The sequence below is a fragment of the Takifugu flavidus genome, chromosome 10 (genome assembly GCF_003711565.1).
Source record: "Takifugu flavidus isolate HTHZ2018 chromosome 10, ASM371156v2, whole genome shotgun sequence".
Classification (NCBI taxonomy): Eukaryota; Metazoa; Chordata; class Actinopteri; order Tetraodontiformes; family Tetraodontidae; genus Takifugu; species Takifugu flavidus.
The window spans coordinates 530,663-554,396 of NC_079529.1; the positions used below are offsets into that span (position 1 = coordinate 530,663).

A 23,734-nucleotide genomic window follows, 5' to 3' on the forward strand; every position below is an offset into this window, starting at 1 on the left:
TAAATCTGTCTTTGTGGAACAGTCATTAAACCTGCTTATCCACGCAAATAAAAAAAGGAATGTCACAGCTGTTTTTAATAGCTGCCGAGCTGCAGGAAACATAAATTTAACAGTATCTTCCACTCCAGACTCAGCTGACTTCAGCTCGTTCTTGCTATGCCTTCATTGTCATATCTTATTAAATGTGATGTCAATTATAAAGCGTAAACATGTCTTGTTAAGAAAAAAAATAAAAGCCAAAGGCCAGACACATTTTCAAGGACAATTTTATTTGTAATGAATCACAAGAAATACCTAAGTTATGCTAAAGACTGGTTCTAATGATACTATGTGTCGCTTGGTTACGTTTATGGTTGTTCCATGTTGAACATTTTTTGTTTTGGCATTTTGGCAGGGTTTGAACTTCACAGCTTTATTTGTCTAAGCCTCATCTTCAGCCTCCTCTTCAAATTCACCCTCCTCTTCAGCAGTGGCGTCCTGGTACTGCTGGTACTCAGACACCAGGTCATTCATGTTGCTCTCTGCCTCAGTGAACTCCATCTCATCCATACCTTCACCTGTGTACCAGTGCAAGAAGGCCTTACGACGGAACATGGCTGTGAACTGCTCAGAGATGCGCTTGAACAGCTCCTGGATGGCTGTGCTATTGCCAATGAATGTGACGGCCATTTTGAGGCCACGAGGTGGAATGTCACAGACGGCGGTCTTGACATTGTTGGGGATCCACTCCACGAAGTAGCTGCTGTTTTTGTTCTGGACGTTGAGCATCTGCTCATCGACTTCCTTCATGGACATGCGGCCACGGAACACGGCGGCGACTGTAAGGTAGCGGCCGTGGCGTGGGTCACAAGCAGCCATCATATTTTTGGCATCAAACACCTGCTGGGTGAGCTCTGGCACCGTGAGGGCACGATACTGCTGGCTGCCTCTGCTGGTCAGGGGAGCAAAGCCAGGCATGAAGAAATGCAAACGAGGGAAAGGCACCATGTTGACGGCCAGTTTGCGAAGATCAGCATTGAGCTGACCGGGGAAGCGCAGACAAGTGGTGACCCCGCTCATAGTGGCGGACACCAGGTGGTTAAGGTCTCCGTATGTGGGCGTGGTCAGTTTCAGGGTGCGGAAGCAGATGTCGTACAGCGCCTCGTTATCAATGCAGTATGTTTCGTCTGTGTTCTCTACAAGCTGGTGGACGGACAGTGTGGCGTTGTAAGGTTCAACTACTGTGTCTGAAACCTGAAAACATGAAAACAATCTCTTTTCAGTCTCAAGAGTTCAGAGGAGAAACCTTAAGGTAAGAGAAATAAAAATAAATCTCTCAAGTTCAGTCACAAGGATGTTACCTTGGGGGAGGGCACCACACTGAAAGTGTTCATGATACGGTCGGGGTACTCCTCGCGGATCTTGCTAATAAGCAGGGTGCCCATACCAGACCCGGTTCCACCACCAAGTGAGTGGGTGAGCTGGAAGCCCTGCAGGCAGTCACAGCTCTCGGACTCTTTACGGACCACATCCAGGACTGAGTCCACCAACTCGGCTCCCTCTGTGTAGTGACCCTTGGCCCAGTTATTTCCGGCACCGCTCTGACCTGGAAGGTAAAGAGTCACCTATAGTTAAGTATTTTCTTGTCTTCCATATTCAGCAGTATAAAAAACTGCTTATTTTCCACCTACCAAATACAAAATTGTCGGGTCTGAAGATCTGCCCAAAAGGTCCAGACCTCACAGAGTCCATGGTGCCAGGTTCCAAATCAACCAGAATGGCCCGAGGTACATATTTACCTCCTAAAACAGAGAGGAAGAGAAAAGTAAATAATGAAAATGTGAATGCACATCCTCATGTTTCTTTTGTATTAAACGGTTGTTTGGCATGCAGCTGACCGGTGGCCTCGTTGTAGTAGACGCTGATCCTGTCCAGCTGCAGGTCACTGTCGCCATGGTAGGTCCCTGTTGGGTCGATGCCGTGCTCATCGCTGATCACTTCCCAGAACTGTAGAAACAAAATGGAAGGCATCACGTGAAAGCACTACTGGCACAGCACACGTCTGTCCTTTAGCAATGCGGTTTTCAGGATCAGGGAGTTTAAACGAGGAAAGCAGCAGAGGGTGCACATTTTAGAAAATCCTTTTTTTCCCCCTGATTTTCCCTTCTAGAAAATCACACATTCATTTAACCCCTTTTTAAATCCACTAAGAAAGCAATACTCTTTTTTCTGATTCAGAAACCCCCTTTTTTTTTTTTTTAAAGTAAATCACAAGATTAGCATAGCCGCAGAAAAACATCACACTGTGGGTAAAACTGAGAACTTTGTTCAGACCATCACACTGACAGTGATTATCTTGTTGTGTCATCAGAGACCTCACTATGTGTGTATGTACTCTATAAGCCAGTGTGACTGTTGCATACATGGGCAGGTGCGTACACATATATTTGCTGTATCTTCTAACTGAGGCTTTTTGGGGTTATCCAGCCTGTAGGTTTCTGCTAACAGCATCAATAGGAGGATTTGGAGTAATCTGGATAAGCAGACTGTTTTGCAGCTCAGGACTTAAGAGATTGAGAGTCAGTGGTTTAAGTATTACATTTAAATAAGGTCATGGAGAACAAAAATGATCAAGTGATTGTAATATAACTAAAATTAAACTGGCATGTTATGGTATATGATTAAGAAATTGGGAAAGTGAACAGTGATACTATCAGTAAAAACTGCAAAGCAAATTAGAGTGAAGACAGTAAGCAGGAAAGTCACACCACACCCTGACCCATTTCAACACAGCGTGGCCCTTCAGCAGTCCTGTCAATCACATCCACTGGACATCTGAGTCAACGAGTCCTTGGGGATGAGAACTACATGAGATGCTCAGTCTAATACAGCAACAGCAGTTATTTTAGAAATACACTGGCCAAACAAAGAATGACACTACAGAGTTTAAATCACAACATTATTACTATTACTGTGCATATATTGCACAGTTGTATGTCTCGCTATAAGAGTCTAAACTGACTGGTCTTGAATGCAGAAAAACAGAATTTAATATGATGCTCATAAAATGTATGCTGTTTAAACACTATTTATTTAAAGAGAACAAATGCATATAAGGTCAACTGATGACCCAGCTACTTCACCCACTGAGCATCAGCTGTTTCCTCCAGTCCTCCCCCACCCAAATACTCTAATTTGGTTAGAAGATGAAAAGCATTGATCACAAAGACAACCAGTGCTTTTAAAATCAAAGCATCCTGATAAATTGTTAATGGATCTATAAAATAAAGTAGATCCTGTACCTTGAGGAGCTGCTGAAACATTTGGTCTGTGCAGCAAATATGTTAAACAAAAGGAGACGATTAAGGCACAGGGAGACTGGGTGGGTGCTGTGCCAGACAGAAGGGCCCATTTTGGTGCACTATAATGCCAGACGTAATATTATATTCAGTACAGAATAATATTTTGTTGAAAATAAGCACTTGTTACCCCGGATTATCCATGCCACACCCATTCCACAGCTTCTCTGCACATTCATGGGATAAAACAGCAGAGTGCTTCATCCGCAGCCATGGAAATAAAATTTAATCAATACGGGCAACTGATCTATCTGTGATTTGGTGTTCGGAAAAAAAGGGGCCGAAAATAGGCCTCCCATCCCAGCTCCCATCTCATTGTCTGGAATATACCAGCCACAACTGCCTGCGCAAGACAAAGAGAGCAGAGCCGTGCAGACCCTGACAAGTGAAGAATAGACTGTTGATTGTTCCTGCTCTCTTTTCCCAAGACAATGTCTGGGGGTCAGCTGAACCCTCAATGCTGAGGCGCAGACACACCCGGTGTTGCGTGAACAAAACTGGTCGAGACACAAGAGCCCCGTTATACCGTCATGTCGAGCTGCTGCTCCACACCCACCCACCCACCGGTTACCGCAGTGCACAAGATTAATTCAGAAAAGCACGAAGATAAAGCCGAACAGTGGCATTTAACGGCGTCGGATTGGATGTTTTTCTGAATTATAGTGCATTTAAAGGTCAAGAACGTAACAGTTAGTGTAACTAATCCTAATGAAGAAAACAGCAAATATACAATTTTTTTAAATATACACAAGCAACACCCACTTCCATTTAGACACATCTGATAATTGGATTTTGTATTATATGTTTTGGGTGTTTCCAACACTTTGGGGACAAAATGGCTTAAGAAAAAGTAAATCTTTCAGAAATAATATTTCTTACCTTAGCGCCGATCTGGTTACCGCACTGGCCGGCTTGAATGTGGACAATTTCCCTCATGATGAATGTTTAAGTGTTACAATAACGGGCAGAAGCGTCTGTTGAATAAGCAGAAGCGCAGACTGGAATTAAAGAGCCGGACAAAGCATTTATAATGCTGGAGCGTTTCCAGAGAGACGCTGGGGCGGGGCGAGGGGCGTGGTCGGATGGGAATCCAGCAGCTGCGCGCGTTGATTGGCTGAGACGACTGATACGGCGCAAAGAAGGAGGAGGGGCGTGGCTGCAGCTCGAGGAAAGGAAATTAGACCTTAAGATTGTGTAGAACCTTACCAAGTGATACCTAGAAAAACGCCGTTGTATGCAATTCTGTCTCTTATTTTTTTAATCTTTACAACCGTGTTACTCATCTCTACTTTGATTGATGAACAAGCCCCGCAGAGAAGACAAAAGGAGAGAACTCAGTGTGAAACAAAGGTGGGGTCAATGAGTGCAAGCCCATCTCCTCTGGATGCTTCGCGGCTGTCTGCAGCAAAATCTGGTTTAGATACAGTGGAGGTTTTTAATCAGATTTATGATAATTTTTTCCGCTGGTGCATTGGACTAATCTGCTCAGCAAACATCTGTGAATGCAACAACATTCATGATCACAGGGTGTTAATAGTCGGGATTATGAAGCCCAGCAGCTAAGTCATCATGGATCAATGTCGCTTCTTTTTGCTGTAATAATTTGAAAGAAATAAAGAAATGCAACGGCATCAGATTAAATATTCACTATAAAGTATTGAAATTTTGTAAGAGGTGTTCTTATTATGACAAAAAATGTGCTGAAGGCATCCTCTTGATCTATTGGCCTGCAGGGAAGATACCCATTATGTGTTACATTATAATGATTGAAATGTAATTCTTTTTCCTTTTTTTTGGTGGCCACAATATTTGTTTGATTGGTACTGTTGGAGAAGGATTTTACTAGGAGAAATTATTTTACCTTGCATGTTTAGTATTTCAGTGATTGCCATAAAAGACTGAGCTGAGGGTCAATGAGACCCACAATTTATAGAATTGTCCTACTTAATTTAGCTGTGTATTTATAATTGACACAAAAGACAAATTAACTGCAAATTCCAATTTTATGATGAATGACTTAATGAGGAATGGAGTTGGACTGGAGTCGTTATAAAACAACTGAATGGATAGAGTAACTAAATTCAAACACCAAACCAAACAAAGAACCTTTTATTTAATAGGGCTTATTTACCAGACCAGCTGATGTGTGGTAAATCCGGGCCAAAGATCATTGAGCATGCCAGCAAATGCTTTTGGAAATGTTTTTAGCATTACCTCACTGTTATACGCCTGAGACTAAGGTTATCGCAACTATATCGTGGACGTGTTCGTCGAGAAGCGGTGACGTAAACAGCGGCTGCGCTCCCCCAAACTCGCCGCTAGATGGCGCAATGCGGCCATCGGTGGATGGGCGTGGTCAGCGTTCTCCCCGAAGAGTCGACATTTTTGTCATTCCTGCTCAGGGAAAACGGATCGTTCCCGAGCGTAAAGACAGGCCAGGAATTAATCTCAGCTTTTAAATACATATCGGTAAGTTAAACAGGTTAGACTCGTGTTTAGGAGGAGGATTTACTGCAGTCGTTATGACATGGGTACCCCTGCCCGATTTCTCTGCTTATTATCAGCTAGCTACCATTGGAGCCTCAGCTAGCATGAATTGTAGACAGATAATTACCTTTAACAAGCATTTGGATGTGCAGCTGGCGGTTTTCCATTTAGCCTGGAATATCAGCACTGCCCTTAATTATAACGAGACGAGCTACGTGGAACAGTTTGTGTCCGTTTGTAAGCGAGACGTGTTTATCCGTGGGAGGGTGAGCGACCCGGCCTAGCGGCCAAGCGTGGAAGCGCCATTAGCATCGGGAGCTAAACACATTTAGAACCTCAAAGTTTCCATTAAAGCGCAGCCAATTCAATGCATCGTAGTGATTTACTGTTTTCTGTTATTTGCCTTTGTGGGTATTGTACTAATTCTACATGTTAGTGAAGTGTTGCTGTCTGTGTCTTCATTCTCATTATTTTAAACTCACTTTTAACAAATATCCAGAAGCAACACCCCCGTTTTCTCTTCTAGGAAATATTAACATTTCTTGTGTTTTTGTCAAATTAGTGTCAAGATGTTTTACACATGTGGACCCAATGAAGCCATGGTGGTGTCCGGTGAGATATCCCCATTTCTACATCCTAAATCAACATGCATACATTAGGTTGGCCTTTAGGTTATTTAGCAGTCAGTTGTGGTCAGATTAGATGGAGTCAGATACAAGTGGGTCATTTCCTGTTTCATGTGAATTAATGGAACCTTTCACATTAGTCATTATTTCACATGATTGCAAAACACAACTGTTTATTATGGTTATTTTTTTACCGCGGGTTTAACTGTCTGAATAATCCGGTGGGTGTTTCTGTGTTGGCTTCTCCAGGATTTGGGCGTTCGCCTCCTCTCATGATCGCTGGAGGACGAGTGTTTGTGTTCCCTTGTGTTCAGAAGATCCAGAGGTGATTTCCATTTGAACGCTCCGGTTTCCTTTGCTTTTATATACTTTAGAAATTTACCTTTTAGACGTGGCATGTGTCATTTATATGGTTGCTATGATAAATACAATATGGCTCTTTTTTAAATTTGATTCCGTTTTTGAAATAAATATCGTTTCCTCTCAGAATCTCACTGAATACTCTGACTCTGAATGTGAAGAGTGACAAAGTCTACACTCGCCATGGGGTCCCCATCTCTGTTACTGGTATTGCTCAGGTACGTTTGGAGGACGAGATGATGAAATAAAATATTTGGAAATTAACGTTATAAATGCATCTACCGAAATGCAAATGATTATTTTAGCATTCATAAATGATTCTCAAATGTCCCTTGTTATTGCTGTTATTTGATATTTAACAATGTTACCTGTGGTCAACATTAATACCAAGGTTTATTATTAAAACACTGGAACTTTTAAAGGCTTTATCTCAGCATTGTTTAGGGCCGTAACAAGTCAGGACATTGATATTTAGATCATATTTAAACGTCCTCCACCTTAAAAGTAAAGAGGCTGTGCTGAGATATTTCTTTTTTAAGGAAAAACCTGCAAAACTAAAAGGACTTTGGTGTCTGACTGAAGAACATGTAGTCACATAAAGCCAGATCGTATTAGACTATAGTTTGTTTACCATGAAATAAGCTATCTGCTCCATCATTGTTCCATCTCATCTTGTGGTTGCAGGTTAAGATCCAGGGTCAGAACAAGGAGATGTTGGCCACCGCCTGTCAAATGTTTATGGGCAAGTCTGAGAGTGAGATTTCTCACATTGCTCTGGAGACACTGGAGGGACACCAGAGAGCCATCATTGCCCACCTGACTGTGGAGGTGTGTGTGCTAATGGGGGAGCTGCCTAATGTAGAATGTGGGGTGAGCATTGACTGCAAATGTTCCCCTCGTGGTGTACAGGAGATCTACCAAGACCGTAAGAAGTTCTCCGAGCAGGTCTTCAAGGTGGCCTCCTCTGATCTGGTGAACATGGGCATTGGCGTGGTCAGCTACACTCTCAAAGATGTTCATGACGATCAGGTATTTTCTGTCCTCAGCGAATAAGAGAACTGTTCCCATCAGGGACAAACAAACTAAAATGACCACTGCAGAGTTTTTTCTTCTCTTCACAAGAGCTTTTAGCCTCCTGTGATTTACATTAATGCACTGGATGGATATTGACTTGCTGTCTCTGGCTCAACAGACTCCACATGGATCTGCGCATTAATTGGATCTAAGAGCTACAGTATTGCATCGCCGTCTCTGTCGGCCTGGCATCTGAATTGTTTTCCCTGTTTTCCCTGTGTCTGTGCAGGACTACCTCCATTCCCTGGGTAAAGCCAGAACAGCTCAGGTCCAGAAGGATGCTCGGATCGGAGAGGCCCAGTACAAACGAGACGCAGTCATAAGGGTAAAACTAATACTCTTTGTCTCTGTTCAGTCCCTTTTTATCCCAGCAATAGTTCTAGAACAAGTATCACTCCCATTTCTCTGCTCATTCTCAACACAGGAGGCCCATGCAATGCAAGAAAAGGTTTCTGCTCAGTACAAGAACGAGATCGAGATGGCCAAAGCCCAACGAGACTACGAGCTGAAAAAGGCCGACTATGATATCGAGGTCAACACCAAGAAGGCCGAGTCCGAAATGGCCTATCAGCTTCAGGTGGACTCCCCGTGTCTACTCCAGCTCTCTGATAAAAGCACCGTTTAAGCACCTGATCCGGGCTTTTAGGCGGCCATTTTAATTTAGTGGGGATTTTATTCATCAGGTGGCCAAAACCAAGCAGCGCATCGAGGAGGAGAAGATGCAGGTTCAGGTGGTGGAGCGGGCACAGCAGATTATGCTGCAGGAGCAGGAGATCATCCGCAAGGAGAAGGAGCTGGAGGCCAAAATTAAGAAGCCCGCTGAAGCGGAGAAATACAAATTGGAGAAGCTGGCGGAGGCTGAGCGGTGGGTAATGGAGCGTGTGGGGATGTTTGTTTTTTAAATTTAACCTTGATGAGAGCAGGTCCTGAGTAAAGTACATTAGTCAACTGCTCTGCATCCAGCGGAATGTCAAGGAGGATAGGAAATGATATTTAATCAATTCTCTCTCCTATCTGGCAGCCTGCAGCTGATCATGGAGGCAGAAGCTGAGGCCGAGTCCATTAGAGTGAGTCCTGGTGCACGTGGATAATACTCCAGATCTCTTTTCTTTTCACGCCTGAGCCGCATCACACTGGAAACCTGCCAACTTTGCTCCAACTAACGTTAAGATTTCTGTGCGTAGATGAAGGGGGAGGCGGAGGCTTTTGCTCTGGAGGCCAAAGGCCGTGCGGAGGCCGAGCAGATGTCCAAGAAAGCCGAGGCCTTCAAGCAGTACAAAGACGGCGCCATGGTGGACATGCTGCTGGAGAAGCTGCCGCTGGTCAGTAGGATTCAGGAGTGTGTGGCGGAGATAATGGCTGGATTTGCTCCTTGGCAGAAACACAGCTAATGCTTTTGGAAGTCCGTTAGTCAACCATTTATTTTAAATACCTCACTGCTGCATCGGATTCATGGGATTTGCATTAGTAGGGAGGTTGCTACAGGAATATTTGTGTCCCCTGCAGATGGCAGAGGAGATCAGCAAGCCGCTGTCAGCAGCCCAGAAGGTCACCATGGTGTCCAGCGGCGGCTCAGAGGTGGGAGCCGCCAAACTGGCGGGAGAAGTGCTGGATATCATGACGAAGCTGCCGGCCGCCGTGGAGAAACTCACAGGGATCGACATCTCTCTGGTAAACCAGGCAATTTGTACTCAAGATAACAGTGAGAAGCCACCGGCCGGCGTGGGCCCTAATTCCCATGTTTCCTGTTCACCTCCAGGCTGCAGGAACACGGATCCGTGCGCATTAAGAAGAGCGGAAGCGGCAAGGATATTATGACAAATATCAACTCTTTCTTGTGCCTATAACCACTGTAACAGCTCCTGAACGCTGCACTGTGATGTCAGTGTGCATGCATGCATCCCCTGGTTGTTCCTGTCTGTGGCTAGCGTTGGATTGTACTCTTCCCCATTTTAGTGGTTTATTTTCACATCAAATGGACATGCTGGTGCTTATAGGACAGTGTGAAATCTAGTCTTGTATTTTACTCCCCATAACCATGTTTTAGTTAGGGTTAGGATTAGTTCCAACTAACCTGTTTCACGCTCCGGAGCCTCTGAAACACCAGAGCTGCGTGTGTGGGCGCGACGCCGTTTCCATCCTTACGTAGTATTTTCTATACACGTTTCATTTCTTCTTTATCTAATGCTGCTTGTTTGGTTCACACCTTCAACCACGAGTCTCATTCTTATCAGCTTGACTGCCGGTGGAAGCGTTTTCTGTCAGAGTGAAGAGGAAGGCGAGTGTGCGGCAGCAGTGGAATGGCTTTTTCCATTGAATGCACTGAAAGTTTGTAGGAAAAGAAACACGCTGTCTTTTGACAGACACATATGACATATACAAGTTTAAGGGACCGTCGGCGCTTCTGCCACGTACCCGACGACAAAATAGGATATTTAAGAGCTTTAGAAAAACAGTTAAATACCTCTGATTTCATTTTTCTCTTCTTGCTTTATCGCTCTAAGTGGCCAAACTTTATGCTGGTTTTCTTTCATCGCCAAGTGCCTGCTCAGACCTCAGCAGTCCGACGGACTTCTGGTGACGCCTCCAAACACTTCTGTCAGGTGATATTTGCTCATATGCAAGTGATCGTGAAGCCATTGGCCGTCGGAGGGGCCAAATCACTTTCTACATGTTCGGAATGTTCTGATTAATCTCTAAATGTGTTCGTGCACGCCTGTCTCGTAGGTTAAGACATTTTTACATAGTTTGAATATACTCTTTAAATATTCCATGTGATTGTAGTGAATATTCTGTAGACAATAAAACCTGTAATTGAGAAATGTTGCTGCTGTCTCTCTACCAGCAAAAGTACCTGCTGTAGCGGGCCAGCTGAGCCAAAGCAGCAGACACACAGCACATCTTTATTTGAAAAGGTTACCTTTATTAAAACATCTACAAAAATAGACAACAGGGAATTACGACGGCATGAGGCTAGCAAGCATTCTACAGATACAGAAGACCCCAAATGTACCAAAGAGTTTCCATATATTAGTAAAGGCAATCACAATATGTACAGGTCCTATTCAGCTCTGAAGACATGAGATCATCCACCAGCTTGTTACATAGTAAAGTGTATATAAAGATACGGGCTGAGGTGAATTACAGTGTATCCAACAGATGGCACATGTGACCTATGACACGTCTATACAACCGGGAAGGAAGATGCATTAATTCCACCCGTCAGTTTGACTGAAGCACAAATATGCGTTAATATTGACCGACTGATTCTCAATGATAGAACTTTAAACTGAGTTTGAGAGCGGAGCGAAAACGCATCTAAAGCCACTGAAACATGAACACATCAGCACCGAATGGATCGATGCACCTGGGAGATTCTCCTGGATCTGGATCTCACTGCAAGTAAAGTCCATTTGAATCCACCCCAGCAGGAATCATATCAGACAGAGTTCCCTCCTGTTCGTACCTTTGTGGGATTTTAAAGTGCAGTTGGTGGAACTTTACAGCCATCCTTTGCATCCGAGACCCTCAGACACACACGCACGCACGCACACACACACAATGCAACCTCGACTGAAACGTGCGAGCCAGTGAGGAACGTCCATCCTCTTCCTCCTCTGAGCCGGAGATGAACGGATCACCTTGCAGGAGCGCCTGGTCCAGCTGGGTCTGGCGTGGCTCAGCCCAGAGGGGAACTGATGTATGTGTAAGTCCAACATTGAGAGGCTGAAGTGCTGCGTCATCCTACGTAATGAGGCCGACTAAACTATTATATACAGTAAACTTTACATACTGTAGCTCCTCAAAGTCTCCAATCAACAGAAATTTGTCTTGAAAACTAACGGCTGCACGCTGCTATGGTAGAAAGAGTTGCTAGGCAGAACGCACCCGCCACCCGCCACGACACGCGGCGCCAACGCCGTCGGGTCTGATGTGGGAATCCACCGAGCCAGCGGTGTGTTGGCCCCCATCTTACCCCCCCGCCATGAAAAAAAACTACAAAAGTAACAAACTCCCCTCTGCCTCTGCTGCACGACCCCCCCCTTCACTGGCGTGTCCCCTCCCACGATGGGTCTCTGAGTCCGTCTACACCATGTTCATGGCGTCCTCTGTGAGGAAGGAGTGGATGTCGCTGAAAGAGGGGCGGAGCTTACAGTCTCTGTTCCAGCAGCTCAGCATGAGCTCGTAGAGACCCTGGGGACAGACGGCAGGTCTGCCCAGGTACACCTGCAGGACAGACGGAAGGTCGGGGGTCAGGGGTCAGGGTGACCATCAACCAGCCCCCTGCTCTGAGACGGCTGGACCGCCTTCACCTTTTGATTGGCTGATTAGCATCTCGCATTGATTATCAACCGCAAGACGATCCATAATCACGACGATAGTAGAAATCTGCATCTCAGTAATTAACTGGTAATAAACTACAAGTGAATATTTAATAGATCTGTGAGGCGCCACGTTCACGGTGGCTTTTCAATTATTCACTAATCAAACTTCGACTCATTCATCACAAACTGTGTGGGAGGTAGGAAGTGTGTGTGTGTGTGTGTGCACCTGTCTGCTCTGGTCTCTAAAGAACTCGCCGGCGTTGTCGATGACTTGCTCATCTGTGAGATTGGAGTACGGCTGCTCCTGACAGACGCTCAGCATCTCCCACAGGGTGACGCCGAATGCCCACACGTCGCTGGCGGTGGTGAATTTCCCCTTGAGACACACAAACACGTCACGGAGCGTCGACAACAGCCGAGGGGACGCGGCTGTTGCAGCGACACCGACAATCACTAGTTGTGATGACACACAGAAACGGCGCTCTGGGCAGGGCGCCGTCCTCACAAGTGTCCTCACAAGTGTTTGGAACATTCTGTCTCTTTACTGGAAACAGAACAATTCCAACCAAAACAAATTCCCAAGGGGAGGAAATTGTTCTTTGAATAGCCCAGAAATCCAAAAGATCAAAGGAAATATCAAGACAATAACTAAGTAAATCAAAGAATTAGGCTTCAAGGGGAAAATGGGGACGTCACGTAAGGATAATTGGTCCATCATTGACACGTTCTCTCACCATGAGGATGCACTCCCAGGCCATCCAGCGGATCGGCAGCACGGCCCGGCCCTGGATCCTGTAGTAGTCTCCAGCATACAAGTTCCTGCTCATGCCAAAGTCGGCTATCTTGATGTGACGCTCCCCGCCGGCGTCGTCGCCGCTGTCGCCCCGCTCGCCGCCCACCAGGCAGTTACGCGTAGCCAGATCCCGGTGCACAAAGTTGAGGGAGGAGAGGAACTTCATCCCTGACGCAATCTGACTGGCCATGGAGATCAGGGCCGGGTAACTGGGGAGAACAGGACGACGTTCATGAGGAGCGATGAATCGGTGGGATTTTAGAGTTATTATTATTGGCGTGGGCATCATCAGGCGAGCGCGCCACATTCCACCCCTCACCTGACGGTCGGAGCGTCGTTGGAGGGTCCCGTCTTATCAAGAAGCACTCGGTGGGACAGATATTGATTCAAGTCTCCGCATTCCATGTACTCGGTGACCATGCAGAGAGGATCGTTGCTGACACACACCCCCAGAAGACGGATGATGTTGGGATCCTTCAGGCGGGACAGGATCTTTACCTCTTTCAGGAAGTCGTTTCTGCAAGAGGGAGCCGTTGGTTTATTTCACAATAAACACTGGAAAAGGGAAGTGAGCCAAGGCTCCAGTTGTGTTTATCTCTCCAGATCATCCGTTTGCTTTATTGGTCTGCATGTTTGCAGAGTCTCACCGACCGTCCAATCAGAGCAGAGATCACATGAGCTCATATGGGCCGTAGCTTGTGAAAGAGATAAACATGCAGCAACTGCTTGGCCAACATTTCTATCTCATTTCTATCCATCACAGCTGAGAGCAGGACTCAAATATTTCACAACAGCAGCGGATTTGGTTGCTGTCACGCTCAAGCGCGCGTACCTGGCGTTCTTGGAGGCGTCTGGACGCAGAATCTTCACCGCTACCAGCAGGGGGCGACCTTTTCTCACATTGAAAGGGAACTCCAAAATGGGAAGATCCTGAGGGTTTTCAATTTCACACAGGTGCACCTTTCAAAGCAACACAGATACTGTTGAGACACGCTCACCTCACAGCACTGATGCATCTGTATAATCACGTCATCCCTCACCTCGCCAAACTGGCCCTCGCCGAGTTTCTCTTTGAAGATGAGACACTGGCGCGACAGTTCCGGCACAGGGGCGGCGTCTGCCCCGGGACTCGAGGAGGCCAGAGCGGGAACGGCATAGGTGTTGTTGCCGCTGACGCCCTGCAGGCTGACGATGTCTGCCTCGGCATAATGAGGAACACTGGGAGGCAGCGGAGGGGACACCGGGGGAGACAGCGAGGGGTAAGGAGGGGAGCCGGGGTACGGAGGCGGCTCCTCGTGAACCGGAGGGAAAACCTTCTCCATGTCCACGTCCAAGCCACAGGCTGGAGATACAGGACCAAGATGTTCAGTTTAACACGAGAAGAAAAAGAAGCACGTGATTGAAAACACATTAAGGCAAGAGAATCGAGGAACTTGTAATGAAGGGATGCCGCAAATTTAGGGAGAATCTCGTTAACGTGAGAGCATCAAAACAGCCAAAACGTGGACACTGGACTGTCCAACATCGGACAAAAACATTACTCTGCAAATCATGAACTTTTTACACTTGTCTCACAAAAGAAACACAATAAAATGGATTTTAGCAACAGATAAAATGGTGTTTCTCATATGAAATTAAAGACCATCTAAGGGACGCTAGCAACTATATAGATTTAGCCTTTTAGCAGGCTAAAGTCATTTCCTGTGCTATAAATATGGTTCTTTATTGTCAGGCCATAAATTCTTGAGGACCAGGCTCACAACAATCCAGTGCTGTACCGAACCCTCGAGATGTACTTGATTACTTGCCTGCTATTGTAGAGTGATAGTTTTATGGTTTCCACAGTTGTGGAACATATAAGCGAAGATCACTGCTGAAGATATTAGGACTAATAAAAAATAGCTGTTCTAGTGGCTCTTTGATGTGTTTTTTAGTCATAGCAATGCTAATATCCTCACATGTTGTTCACATTCTTGACTTTGTGGCGGTTTGCTGGCTGGTAACTACATTTTTCTAAGTAGACAAAGCCTCTGACCAGTGTTCCAGATTTACAACCAGAAAACCGCTGTATTAGAAATTGGTGCCACTGGTGGGAACTGAACCACAAAAATGCTCAGTGAAGTCATCGGCAAGCCAAACATCAGATAAGTGGAGTGTTTTTATCGAGAGGAAACGATCGGGGAAAACAAAGGAAACACGGACAATTCGTGGACGCTCGGGTTGCATCGGCACATTTTAACAGTCGGGGAGCTTTTATTTCATCTGTCTGTGGCTCAATTTTACATTTGTGACTAAAGGACACGCCGATCTCTTAAATATCCAGAGGAGATGGGACGTTCCCGTATCTTCACAGATGCAATCACACAACAAACTGTTTTGTACCGACAGCTCATCAGCAGATGAGTTTCATTATTGTGCATCAATCCCCAAACAGCAGAACATCCCTTCAAACAAGACATGAGCAACACTGAGACGTGAGCGATCACGAGTGAGTGTGTGAGCGATGGAGGCAGGACACATGCAAAAACTCCAACGTGTCTACATCTGAACCCCCAAGCGTGGGCTCCTCCTCGCTCGCTCAGCCCGTTCTGAGGTCTCTTACCCTGGGGCACATTCAGACTCTTTTCCTGAGCCTGACTGGTGCCGAGGACGTTTAGGGGTCTCAAGCCTTTTCTGTCATCTGACAAGACCACGTGATAGCCCGGGTTGTTTAACAGCAAGGCTGGTAGGGTGAACACACATGGACATACACGCACAGGGGGGTGCACAGGGCGACCGTCATATGGACACAAAACACACAAACACACAAGGTAACACAACCAATGTCAGCATGACAGCATTAGCATTTCCACCACAGAATAAAAATGGGTTGCACTGACACAGGCAGCACAAAATAACACCGCACGACAACAAAACACTGGATTAAATGTCGGTTTTACGTGTCATTTCAAATTCAGGACACCGAGCATACAGAGCATGCAGTGAAATGCAGGCAAAGCCGTGTATTTTCCTCCCTCTAGCCCACTCTTCCCCTCCTTATTGCTTTGTGCACCTCTACGCTGTGCATCATCATTTCAGACAGCGTAGCTCAGGGGGTCGGGATTGTGTTGTTGTTGTCGGTGTGGTGAAACACATCGTAATGCCCGCTGTTTTCTTGATGTTCATGCAGAGACAAAACCAAACAAAGCAGCAAAATCCATGCATAGCGTGCGCTGTTGCAGAGTTCAGCCTTTCAGCTGCTCTCCCCGTCTCTTCCTGTTGCAGCTCCAATGCTGATTTCCATGTTGCCCTACTTTATACCCCTACGTGCGCACGTGCCACAACAACGTAGCGCAGTTACACCCGATTTACATCCATCAGTTTTGAATCCAGCCTCCGCCCCCCTGTTAAATGTAGCTGAATGTTTTCGACAGGGCAGCAGCGGTCGTGCCCGTACGTGTGCGTGTAAGCCCACCTGTGCTGTCTCTGTGGTCCCGAGGCCGGAGCAGCGCGCTGGGCTCCTGATACTCTCCCTCACCCTCCCTTTCGTTTTCGCGCTCATCGGGGAAGGTGTGGATGCGCTGGTAGCGGCTGGAGTAGCTGTGTGTGTTGTTGATGACGACGTTTTCCGAGGGGACGGACAGGTGGACCCGCAGCTCGTCGCTGGACAGACTGCCCTGGGCCTGGGGACGCACAGCACCGGTCAAGGGTTTCCCCGCTAATGGAGAGCGCTACAACAGGCCCGAAATAAATCACCACCTCATGGGGACTAAAAATGCTCGGCTTCTGCCGGAGCATCTGATTAGACCTTGTGGGACCTCATTTTGCAGGTCCTTCAGGCAAAAGACAGGACATGAGCTCAATATACATATACATCTCCGCAGGCCTGGGAAGAGGGACGCAGGCAGGACAGGCGTGCGCTCGAGCCTCCAGCGTCTTCGCTCTTCCCGTCAGATAAGAGGCCCGAAAAGAAAGAGCGTTATTGGAGAACTCAACCAACGTGGCAGCTTAAGTGCATTGTTTGTTGTACAACAGATGGCTGTCAAGCTGTAGGCGTCTAATCTTTGAACAATTAGAAGCAAATATAAATATACTGCCGTACAGCGCCCGCTCAGGTTTAGACACGCTGCCAAAAGACTCGCAATTATCTCAGCCTCCTATCGCGACGGAGCAATTTGTTTGAAACTGTAAAGATACTGGTATAGATTGGCAGAGTGATGCGAGTGGATGCCTTTGGAAAGCTGCGAGGAGACTGTAATTGACTTACGTCTGATCTGTGGCTGGAGCCAGTGTTTCAACCACCAACTCTGCACAACAGTCACACACACCAGGCGCCGTCCCAGTTGACTCACCTTGCCCAGTAACTTTTTCCAGTACTGCCTCCACAATATGACGGCGATCACAGCCAGCAGCAGGAGGATGATGCCCACCAGGCAGCCAATCAGGATAGCCGTGTTACTGCTGTCGTCCTTGGCGACCGGGAGTCCCGGCCTTGGAGTGTTGGTAGCAAATTCTGGATCTACGGGAGGAAAAGGAATGTTTTATTTTGGAGTTGATAATTGACCTTCCTGTGTCTGCTGGTGTACGCGCGTTAACGCACTGTTGGTTCTGACAACATTAGCTTTTTCAGTGCAGTCAGACCCACATGCTGGGGTCAAATTAGACTCGTCAAGCGTAACTAAATATCAGAGAGGGATTGTCTGTTTGCGTGTGCAGCCGGAACACTCACAATAGGAGTCAGCTGCTTGATAAATACATTCTCAAAAGGTTTGCAGTCAACTATTTCTCTACAATTATTTGTGTTCTCACTGCTGAAGGTCAAATATGTCGCTGGCATTGGGACCATTAAGCCATGCTAGCGTAATTTCACTCCTTACTTTGCTCTAAAATGAACTCAAATAAATGAAATAAACATGCAGCATTTTGGGTTCTACACCGATTTAGACGACAGCAGCCAAAAAGGTGAAAACGTCACCGATGAAAACGACTCCTTTCCCTCTGTTGGTGTCATTCGGTTCAACAACATGCAGGACGTAAATAAAACAAAGCAAAGCCACTCGAGCAGAGCCAGATCCAAAAGACAGCAGCCAACATGCCACAGTAGATTCCTGTCAGCTATTCAGTGTTGATGAGGCCGCAGGAAGAGAAGTGTTGCTGCATAAACACCCAGTTTGTTAGTGTTTTAGTCTGTTCCTGAGTGTCTTCATGCTCTGGACGCTGACGGCCTCTTTAACCCCCCCCCACACTTCAAACGCAGCTCTGTGGCAGCTTTACGAGGCTGCAGGAGGCTGCAGCTCTATTCACCACAGCTGTTGCTCTCACCTGACATCGTCCAGTTAACAGTGGCGTCCGTCATGAAGGAGGTGGCGGAGGTGGAAGGTTCTGGAGGAGCGAGGGATGGACAAGGGAGGAATGTGTGAAAGAAGAGACGGGTGGTGGAGGACAGAGAGGGGAAATCATGTCGCCCTTTCTGGCTTCACCGAAACTTCCCAGATGATAAAAAACTACAAAAGTATCGGATTGAAGCCAGATTTCTCCTGTCGGATTTGGGAGAAGCTGGCTCGGAGCCATGAGATTTCCAGTCTTGTGATAAACGCGGCTCAGACGTGCCCCCCCCGGCTACGACACAGAGACGGGCGAACCCGAGAGGGGGCGATGAGGTCAGAGGAATGAGAAGAGGGGATGAGGCGGGATGGTGGGGGAAATGAAGAATGCTGGACAGAACTGTGGAGGGACAAAAAGCCGGACTCACCAGAAGGGACGACGGAGGTGTTAAAGGAGTTCCATGGGGGGGAGGTCTGGGTAGGAGGGGGGGGCGATGAACTGGGAACGGGAACATTGGGTGGAAATGAATGTGCATCCACGGCATCTTGGTTGAACGGCTCTGGGTGGAGAGAAAACAGCAGAGATGTTTTAATGAACTTCACAACACACAGCTGGAAAACCGTGGATGTGGTCACAGCTGGCTGGAGCATCAATCTGAGGGGAGGCTTGGATGGTTTCCACCGGGAACAGAACATAATGGGTTCGGAAACACAGCTCTGCTGTCAGACGTGGAGGCTTCTCCTTCACTGCCCCCCCACCAGCGTGGGGAGGCGCCTGCTCATCTCTCCATCTCCAGCACTGATTTATCTCTTTATACGTGTTGCTGGACCATGTGAGCAATGCTGCTGAACTTTAGACGCATTTACGTTTGCTTCAGCACATCTGACGTGAGTTTAGGGTCACGGTCAACCTCCCGACGCCTCTAATGAAGAATCTGGAAGAGATTCTTGTCCCTTTTTTTATTTTCTTTAAATTAAATACGCTCACGCAGAGAAATTTGGTTCCCTTTCTAGGCTTCATTGGACAGCAGCCTCTCAGTTGATATAAACCCGATTTCACCAGCTTTTATTTCATCTCTGACGTCTAAGTTGTGATTTCTGACCAACCGCTGATAATCCAGACCAGCCAACTGTTGTCTGGAGTTGATCTTTGCACCTATAACTCCTTCAAAACGGTTTCACAACTTTCATGATTTATTGGAAACCCATAATTTAGCTGTTCGATGAAATACTGAGCTCCTTGGAGTAGCGTTGTGTTGCTTTACGCTGGAATCCAAGGTGCATAATTATTTAACTAAAACCAGAAAAGCAGCCGCCAGGGTCACGAATCACTCAGAAGGAGCACATGTGACATCTGACACACACGACTTTATATCATCATAAAGCACAACGGAGGAGAAGATTCCTCCTCCTTTCACAGGCTAGTTCAGGCAACAGAAACACGGATCGTGTGCTGCCTACCGGACAGGAATGTTATCTCGCTGATGAGCAGCCAGCGGTCGGCGAAATAGAACTTGCACCGGAGGATCTGAGCCGGTCGGGCCCCCAGAGGGAGGGAGATGGTTCGGGAAGAGGGGTCCTTCAGATCTTCCAGGGGCACATCCAGAGTGAGAGGAGAAGACCACGGCTGGAGGATCCCAGGTTTAAACTGGCATTCCACCTTATTGAAGACTCTGACACCCTGTGTGTGACGGTTGTTGCTGTGCACCTGGAGAAAAGAGTCAGAAGGACGGCGAAGGTTGAAGGAAACCGATAAATTGAGGCTCGGCGCCACACAAAACGGCGCCTCAATAATAAAGTCTGTGTGGAGAGGCAGGACAGGATTTAATTAACAGACAATAAATTACACATTGTCATTTTCTTCAGCTGTAATTGCTTTGGCACGACGTCAAGCCGAATCCGACCACTAATGAACATTTTTAGAACAAGGAAGAAGAGAGCGAGTACGATTGAGGACAGATGGAGGACGGCACACATCTAAGGAAAAGGAAAAGGCCGAAGAAGATCTGGAACAGCTGCGCTAATATACGAGCTGCTGTGGTGACTAGGAGGAGGATGATGGTTGAAGGTCAAAACTCTAGCTGGTGTAAAGGTCACCGCCACAGGTCAGCTATTAACCTCTCACTTGCTGCAAGAAAAGCTGCTCTAACCTAAGACACATGGTGGGAGAACAGCTGCGCCAGATGTGGACTTTACATGGAACTGATTGTTATGGGGTTTGGGGGTTTCTGTACCTCTGGAGGTGAGGGAGGTTGGGTAAGGAGGGGGGGGGGACTCATAAACTCAGACAAAAAAGCATAAACTGTGGCAATAAACATGCTCCTTTTATCAGGATGTCGCACATTTTAAAGTCTCTCCTAACATCGAACCTGACAAAGACGTATTTACAGAAATCCTCCATGGACAGAACTTGATCTTTTAGAAAAATAGGAAGGTGTCCCAGGTCGGCTCTAAACGGACCGCAGGACCGGCAAAAGGTCAAAGGGTGGATTTCCCGATGGGACGCTGATTAGGTGCAGGTTAAGGAACTACAGACGCCAGCCAAGCTGGAAACATGCTCAGGTTCCTCCTCAGTTATTTACTTGACCTGAGCGTTCGCCACATCCGCTGAGCCAGGTTAGCACAACAGTGGAAGTCGGCTGAGGTTAGTGAAGGATAACAGTGAGGAAACGGCAGGAAGCACGTCCACAAAAAGAAACAAACTCGAAAAAATGTGTCATTCTTGCCTGTAAAAATTTAAAATGTAACAAAAACATGAAACCACTCACGAATAGTCAAGAAAAAAAAACAACAACTGAGAGACAAAAAAAGGACACTTAACTGTTAGTCAAACCCAAACCTTTAAAAAATAGCTGGTCCTGGTCTAAGCGGCTGTGGATTCATGCAATAAAAGCGACCCTGAGCGCCAGACAGCTTAATTGTAACTTAAAGCGGTTGCATCATATCATCATTCCTGCCGTTTCTCCACCAGCTCACCCCAAACGCCACGCGGAGACACAAACAGTCTGTGACGCAACTCCGCGCCGCACCAGGACAGACCAGCGACATTCTCCGCATCCACGGCACAAACAGCAGGAAGTCCACTTTAACGCGCCGGAATTCGCACCGGCTGCTGAAAAATGGGGCTCAGGTGATCGTTTCCATTCAAATGACGGCGTCTGCGTTAGCAAACACGAATTAAGCTCCACCTTTTCACCACCGAGCGATGGCGAGAGGTGTCCTGCGGCATTCTGTATGGTGTGGATCTGAGCTGCAGTGCTTCATGATTCTATTAGCGTTTATTTTTGAAAGACTGCCATGCTGAAGACACAAGCTGGGAACAGGAGCTTTTAGCCTTGATAACATCACGGATTTAATAGCTTCCCCCTGCTGTTTGATATTCCGCCGGGACAACACTGCCTCCCAAATTACCCACTCTCTCTGCATGACAACACTCTTACCTGCATGGTGTTAAAGATGCGTGGTAGCTTAAAGTGGAACTCGATGTCCACGCTGCCTTGCCCAAGAGCTTCCCGGCTCCAGCCCACATAGTCGTACCCGGGCCACACCCTTAGCTCCTTCGTTTGGGTGAAGTCGTTTCCTCCGAGGACGCCATCGCACAGCTGACCCAGGCCTCCAAACTGCATCCTGCACACACACACACACACATACGCACGCACACACACACACACACACACAGGGTCCCAACACTGAATGAGGCACGCGAACATACACACACGTGTGCAGCAGACATCTGCTACGAATACGGCTGGATTACATCACCCACTAGCAAAACATTTCAGCCCCATTAAGCGCACATTTAAGCGTGGAGCCCCCTTCCCACCCAGTTCCTTGTAAACCCCCCCTCCTATGCTTCTTGCCAAAACATTATGATCGGGGAACGCGCCTGAAATCCCACAGGGAGTAAGAAATGACACCAGCATAATCTTCTAACAGGGGATTTGGCTGAAATCCCTCCTCTTCAACATGCACAGATATGATGAGCGGTGTGCAGAAATGGGGCTTCACTCAGAGCTGAAAATGTCACTTCTGGTTTTTAAGCCTCAGGTTTGCCAGACGAAAGCTGCAAAATGCCCAAGGTCATGCACATATTGGACGGGAATGCTTGGAGATGAGTAACAATAGAAAAAGAGCATTTCTCACCCGTGCTCGGTGCTCCCATCGTAGGTCGAGTCGTTCAGGTTAATGGGAATACCTGACAGGTGCATGATGTGGCCCACTGGGGCTGTGTAGGCCTCCAGGCCGTCTGAACGGGAGACACAAGGCACATCTGAAGAGCTCGATTTTCTGAAAGGTGCTTGAGGATGAAACCATTCATCATCATGTATGAAAAGACAATCTTCCACTGCAGCCGCTGCCTCTGACGGTGTCTGCAGATGGTTTTGGGCAGTAAAACCAACAAAAGGCTGCCTGACACAATTAACACAAGAGATTCAACCCCTCAACTGTCTGAGTGACGTCAGCAGCGTGCGCTGTAATAATCTCATCTCCATCACAATAAACAATAATCCATGTGGGGTTTCCAGCTTCACTGCACTCTGCTCACAGAGCTGCGGAAGTGCGCACGTTGTGTACCTGTAAAGTGGTTCTGAAAAGACGGGGAGGTGTGGACACGCGTTCCCCGAGGCCGAAACGGCGTGTTCTGTTATCAGTTAGTCCTGAAAGGATCGGATTACAACAGAAAGAAAGTCTTCCTGCAGACCGGGAGCTGCAGGTTTCAGCCTCAGTGACAGCTGTGATTTACAGGCCGCTCGATTCTGTCGGAGGGAGGTGGACAGGGCAGGAGAGGAGGCAGGCCGCCGATAAATACTCTGCAAGTCGACGCTGTGCTTCTGGAGGCATGGAGCCCACCCACATTTATCACGCAGCCCCCCCCAACCCCCCCCATTTGGCTCTCAATTGAATGCAAAGACTGCGAAAGCTGGGATATATGGTTGGTGCACGTGATCATCAGCATCAAGCAAAACAGCACCATGCATGAAGATTTAGCTCCAGCGTGCCGGAGGTCAGGTGTGGGGGGGGTTATTCTGTCCGTGCACTGACACTTACCATCCCATAAACAGCCGTAGAGCTCCACCCGCAGGCACACGCTCATGACCCGGTCAGCCAGAGGGTAGAAGCGCACCATGCGTGCCACAATAGGAGGCCCCAGGTCTTTCAGCACAATATCATAGGTGTTCTGGTTTCCTGACACCACCTAACAGAGACACAGACGTTGACACATCGAGAACGTTCCCATCTGTTTCTGCCCACAGGCTCCCGCTTGGCATTCATGCTGAACCAAAAAATGAGTTCAAAGGAACTTTCTTAATCTTTAAAGCCAACTGTATTAAAACCAGCAGTTATTGTAAGGGCAACCTTGGCAGAGCAGTTTTTTCTGATAGACCTGCAAAGGAAAAGCAAACAGTGACCGCGGTGCGTTTGAGTT

General features: G+C 47.2%; 3 protein-coding genes across 6 annotated transcripts in view; 1 reads left to right on the top strand and 2 right to left on the bottom strand.

Moving 5' to 3' along the window:
- Positions 1-248: 248 nt before the first annotated feature.
- tubb5 (tubulin, beta 5) lies at positions 249-5,971 on the bottom strand. Its single transcript, XM_057046047.1, has 6 exons — positions 5,953-5,971; positions 4,218-4,312; positions 1,878-1,986; positions 1,671-1,781; positions 1,341-1,585; positions 249-1,233 (listed from the first exon to the last, which is right to left on the bottom strand). Exons 2-6 carry the CDS (start codon positions 4,272-4,274, stop codon positions 421-423), a joined length of 1,335 nt encoding a protein of 444 aa, XP_056902027.1. The 5' UTR covers positions 4,275-4,312; positions 5,953-5,971; the 3' UTR covers positions 249-420.
- Positions 5,657-10,707, top strand: flot1b (flotillin 1b). Its single transcript, XM_057046069.1, has 13 exons — positions 5,657-5,807; positions 6,388-6,437; positions 6,701-6,776; positions 6,939-7,029; positions 7,496-7,639; positions 7,721-7,840; positions 8,115-8,210; positions 8,310-8,462; positions 8,569-8,750; positions 8,907-8,952; positions 9,070-9,207; positions 9,392-9,556; positions 9,645-10,707. The coding sequence occupies exons 2-13, from the start codon at positions 6,395-6,397 to the stop codon at positions 9,672-9,674; spliced, it is 1,284 nt and encodes a 427-aa protein (XP_056902049.1). The 5' UTR covers positions 5,657-5,807; positions 6,388-6,394; the 3' UTR covers positions 9,675-10,707.
- Positions 10,708-10,787: 80 nt separating this feature from the next.
- Positions 10,788-23,734, bottom strand: part of ddr1 (discoidin domain receptor tyrosine kinase 1) — a 29,092-nt gene continuing 16,145 nt past the window's right edge. For 2 of the 4 annotated variants that reach the window (XM_057045862.1, XM_057045863.1), the window contains exons 6-20: positions 23,356-23,503; positions 22,450-22,552; positions 21,747-21,933; positions 19,768-20,014; positions 18,735-18,866; positions 18,305-18,364; positions 17,335-17,501; positions 16,458-16,665; positions 15,606-15,725; positions 14,044-14,345; positions 13,836-13,963; positions 13,323-13,520; positions 12,945-13,212; positions 12,437-12,586; positions 10,788-12,112 (exon numbers count right to left, since the gene is read on the bottom strand). In XM_057045862.1, coding sequence (XP_056901842.1) covers positions 11,972-12,112; positions 12,437-12,586; positions 12,945-13,212; positions 13,323-13,520; positions 13,836-13,963; positions 14,044-14,345; positions 15,606-15,725; positions 16,458-16,665; positions 17,335-17,501; positions 18,305-18,364; positions 18,735-18,866; positions 19,768-20,014; positions 21,747-21,933; positions 22,450-22,552; positions 23,356-23,503 — 2,559 coding nt within the window. In that variant the 3' untranslated portion in view covers positions 10,788-11,971. The remainder of the gene's footprint in view (positions 12,113-12,436; positions 12,587-12,944; positions 13,213-13,322; positions 13,521-13,835; positions 13,964-14,043; positions 14,346-15,605; positions 15,726-16,457; positions 16,666-17,334; positions 17,502-18,304; positions 18,365-18,734; positions 18,867-19,767; positions 20,015-21,746; positions 21,934-22,449; positions 22,553-23,355; positions 23,504-23,734) is intronic. The other 2 variants (XM_057045865.1, XM_057045864.1) reach the window with 2 other exon arrangements.